The sequence below is a fragment of the Macrotis lagotis genome, chromosome 8 (assembly GCF_037893015.1).
Source record: "Macrotis lagotis isolate mMagLag1 chromosome 8, bilby.v1.9.chrom.fasta, whole genome shotgun sequence".
In the NCBI taxonomy this organism is placed as follows: Eukaryota; Metazoa; Chordata; class Mammalia; order Peramelemorphia; family Peramelidae; genus Macrotis; species Macrotis lagotis.
In genome coordinates this window covers 110,420,560-110,424,497 of record NC_133665.1, presented here as the reverse complement: position 1 = coordinate 110,424,497, position 3,938 = coordinate 110,420,560, and the positions used below count along the sequence as shown (strand labels likewise).

The following is a 3,938-nucleotide window of genomic DNA, read 5'->3' as shown; positions in this document are numbered from 1 at the left end:
GCCCCGGAAGCACAGGGCCCACAGCGCACGGGCGCCAGAACTTTATTTTTGGAGTGACAGGAGAGTGCGAGGCCCCGCCCCGCCCCTCCCGCCTCCGGGGAGAGTGGGGGCGGGGCGGCCCCGGAACCCAGGTCCCAGGCTCCCGCTCTGTGCAGTAAGAGTCCTCACGGAAGACAAATAAACGTCCGAGCCCGGGGGCGGCCGCTGCCCCTGCCGCCCTCAGCCCGGGCCGGGGGGAGGGCTCGGTCCGCGCCGGCCCCGGCCCCCCGTGTAAACATCCGCGTCTGGGGTGGGGGCGGAGCCGGCACCAGCACCCCCGAGGCTACTCCTCCTCCAGGATCCTGCGGGTGTCCGCAAAGTCCTTCTCGAGTAGCGAGTCCTGAGGAGGAAAGGGGGCGGCTGAGCCTTTCCTCGGGGCGCCCCTGCACGGGCTGCGGGCCCCGAAGTCAAGGTCCGAGGCGGGGCCGGAGTCACGGACTGTGCCGCCCGCGCGCTGCCCCCAAGCGGCTACTCACGTCAAAGGGCTCATAGAAGGTTTGGTGCCCGTCAAAAGTGGGATTGGGCACGGAGATCAGGGGTGGACTGGGGCCTCCTTGCCAGGGGGAGAAATCATCGTCGTCATCTTCAGCCTAAAAGTAGGGACAGAGGCAAGCTGGTGGCAGTGGGGGGGGGGGGCGGCCGATAAGGGAGGGGGGGTCCCTTCTAGGAAAAGGGGGGCGCAAGCTAAAAGCAGAACAGGGGGAGGAAGGAGAGAGGGCTTGAAGGGGGAGCGGGTTTGAAGGTCTTCCTGCCTTGACAGTCCTCCCCCAACCCATTCCCTTCCCATTAACCTTGAAATAGTGGAACTGGAATCCTTGGCCCTTGACTTTGTAGTGGAAATACAGCGCCATCAGTCCTAAAACCAGCCCTGCTCCCAATGCAACGGATGTGCCAACTGCTACAGAAGTGGCGGTACTTGCCAAGGTAATCACCTGCAAACAGAGTGGAGCTCTAGGCTGCTGTGAATGCCCCCAGACTCCCACCCTGAGCATCCAAGCTGCTCGATCCAAAAAAAGGAGAATCACAAAATTTTAGACCTAGACATCTGAGCATCTTCTCAAAAACTTCCCATGCAAACCCACCTCCCAAAGCAGCCCAACCCCCCTAACTAGTTGAGTTTTAAATTAAATTAAAACTAAATTTTCCTCCAAACATCGCATCTGATTGTTCCATCTGGGCTAGATGACAACATGTCTAATCCTTCTTCCATTTGAAAGTCCTTCAAGTACAGGACAGCTATCATACCCACCTTCCCCTAATCTTGTCCGGTCAAACCCTAGCTCTATCAATCCATCCTTATCTAATCTGGACACAAGACTCTTCCCTAACTTGACTGCTCCCTTTGGATGCTCTTGAGTTCCTTTATTAGGGTCCTTCCCATAGCCTCCATTGACTCCAGCATTCCAGATTGTTAACTAATTCCACCCCAGACCCTTGCTCTCACAAAAAGGGGCACTTACCAGCTCTGGGGGTGCAGTGAGGGGGCTCTCGATGGCATGGATAATGCCATTGAAGGCAATGATATCCCACTCCACAACAGTGCTGACTCTCACCACATCAGGGTCCTCCTGAATAGGGAAAGTCATGACTCCTTATGGCATCACTTTCTGGCCCAGTTTAGCATTAGCCAGATCTGGCTCTTGACTGGGACCCACTCCCTCAGTCACAAGACAAGAGTAACCCAACAGTAGCAAGGCCCTCCACTAGGAAATGTTTAGATCCCGAGACCTAAATTATGTTCCTGAGCTAGAAGAATAAGACATCTTCCATGACTAGAGGATGGACCATTGGCATGTATCTCCTTTGTATTGGCAGCTGGAGGTCTGCAAGGGAGTTTTGTTCTGGCATGGTCCGTAGACTGCAGCTGAGCAGAATTGGGGGGAAGATAGAGACTTGCTAAAATAAAGACTTGGTGCTGCCCAGGATTTGGAAGTTGGTAAAAGAAGCAGAAATAAATAAGCACTGATGGTACATGAGTCAATGTGCTGCCTCCTGGAAGAGGCTCCTGAAGCCATATGGAAGGGTCCTGTGGGGAAGCCAAAAGAGACACCAGAAATATGGGAGAGGAACCATTTATTCATAGACAATGGTCAACTGAGGGATAGCTTAGGCTAGGGGTATCTAGTGTCTTGATTTTATAGTAAACCCTTCCCTCGCTCCTAGCATATGTGAATGGAAACAGACCCTAGAGTATAAGAAAATAAACAGATTATTTCCAAATAATAAAGTTGTTATTTACCAAATATTCTCTATAACCCCTCAATCAGCTTCTCTTACTGCCAAAGGGGAGGGGTAAGGTAAGACTCCAAAGCTCTATAAGGTAAACACATCCTTCTATTTGTTTTAATCTCATTTCTTTAAGTGAGAGCAAATCTTTGCTTAGCATTTTTTATGCAATTTTGCTCTAAAAATGCATGAATACAGGATTTCTTAACTTAGGGTCCACAGATCCCTTAGAGATCCTTAGAGATCCATGTATACATTCCTTTCTGGATACTGTTAGATGGTCATCTGAGTCTACAGATAAGGAAGTAAGGGTCAGGTCTTACAAGAGGAGGCCAAGGGAACAGAGGGCAAGAGAGGGGATCAAGAGACCAGTTGGTGGTCTCAGAGGTCTTACCTTGAACAGGGTATTGTTTCCAGTTGAAGAATTACTGATGAAAAGATGGTAGCCTGAGTGGGAAGGAAGGAGGGCGCTCTGGCTGAGGTTCAGGCTCAGAAAGGTGACATTCGAAGCATGGAGCTCCAAGTCCTTCCAGCTCAGAGTCTGGGGAAAAATACATCATCACCCAATGGCATGCTTTCAGACTCTCTCTCTATTTAACCACATCCTCGATGACCATGACACACAACCTTCTACCTTAGAAAAGTCAGAGCATCAGACAGAGTAAAGGAAGGGACTCATCCAAGTTCTCCTCAAACCACTCCAAATACTTTTAAATTATGACTCTAAACAAATTCTAGGGCAGCAGAACCCAGGACACCTTGGAAGGTCAGCAAGAAAAATCTGCTGCACCATCTAGTACAGGCCTCAGCAATTCAGACCCTGTCCACCAGACCAGGAACAGATCTCGGGAGCCACTGAAGCAGCAGAAGCAGCTCTCAGCCGGATAGTAAGGGGATCAGAAGGAGATTATAGGGGTCTCTTTGCTCTCTTTGAAGCAAGACTCTGATGCTCAGATGTCTTGGGTCCCAGTTCTGGGAAAAGTCACAGAAACACAACAGAGCTTATAGCCAGAGTGGAGCAAGGTCCCTCCTCGTGATTCCAGAGCTGAAAGGAGCACTTGTGGTCATCCACAGAAAAAAGTACAGGCCAGGAAAGGAGAACAAACTTCTCCTTAGAAGAGATGGAAGAACTGAAAACTTGCAGATCCTAGAAGTATCTCTGAAAACAGTTGCAAAAAACCCCAAAAAGTTTGGGACAAGTACCCTCCACCAATGAGCAAACAACAAAAGGAAAAAAATCTGATCATAGACAGTTACTCTGGTCATCAGATGAAAATTTACACTCAGAAGAAGGTAACAAACTCAAAGCTTTTACATCAATGACTCCAAGAAAAATATGAATTGGTCTCAGATCATGGAAGAGCTCGAAAAGGACTTTGAAAGGGGGTGGCTAGATGATGTAGTGGATAGAGCACCGGCCCTGGAGTCAGGAGGACCTGAGTTCAAATCCGGCCTCAGACACTTAATAATTACCTAGCTGTATGGCCTTGGGCAAGCCACTTAACCCCATTGCCTTGCAAAAGTGAAAAAAAAATAATAAATTGGAACTAGAAATGCTGAAAAATCATGAAAACTGAGTCAGCAGCTTAGTGAAGGAGACATAAAAAAAAAACTACTGAAGAAAATAGCATCATAAATACCAGACTGGGCCAAATGGAAAAAGAGGTCCAAAA

The 3,938-nt window shown here is 49.3% G+C and overlaps 1 protein-coding gene across 2 annotated transcripts in view; it reads right to left on the bottom strand.

The window, feature by feature from the left end:
- Window positions 1–27: 27 nt before the first annotated feature.
- The window catches only part of STAB1 (stabilin 1), a 64,576-nt gene continuing 60,665 nt past the window's right edge, over window positions 28–3,938 (bottom strand). For both annotated transcript variants that reach the window (XM_074198148.1, XM_074198149.1), the window contains 5 exons: window positions 2,660–2,806; window positions 1,500–1,607; window positions 831–971; window positions 516–629; window positions 28–379 (listed from right to left, as the gene is read on the bottom strand). In XM_074198148.1, the coding sequence (XP_074054249.1) occupies window positions 323–379; window positions 516–629; window positions 831–971; window positions 1,500–1,607; window positions 2,660–2,806 (567 nt within the window). In that variant the 3' untranslated portion in view covers window positions 28–322. The remainder of the gene's footprint in view (window positions 380–515; window positions 630–830; window positions 972–1,499; window positions 1,608–2,659; window positions 2,807–3,938) is intronic.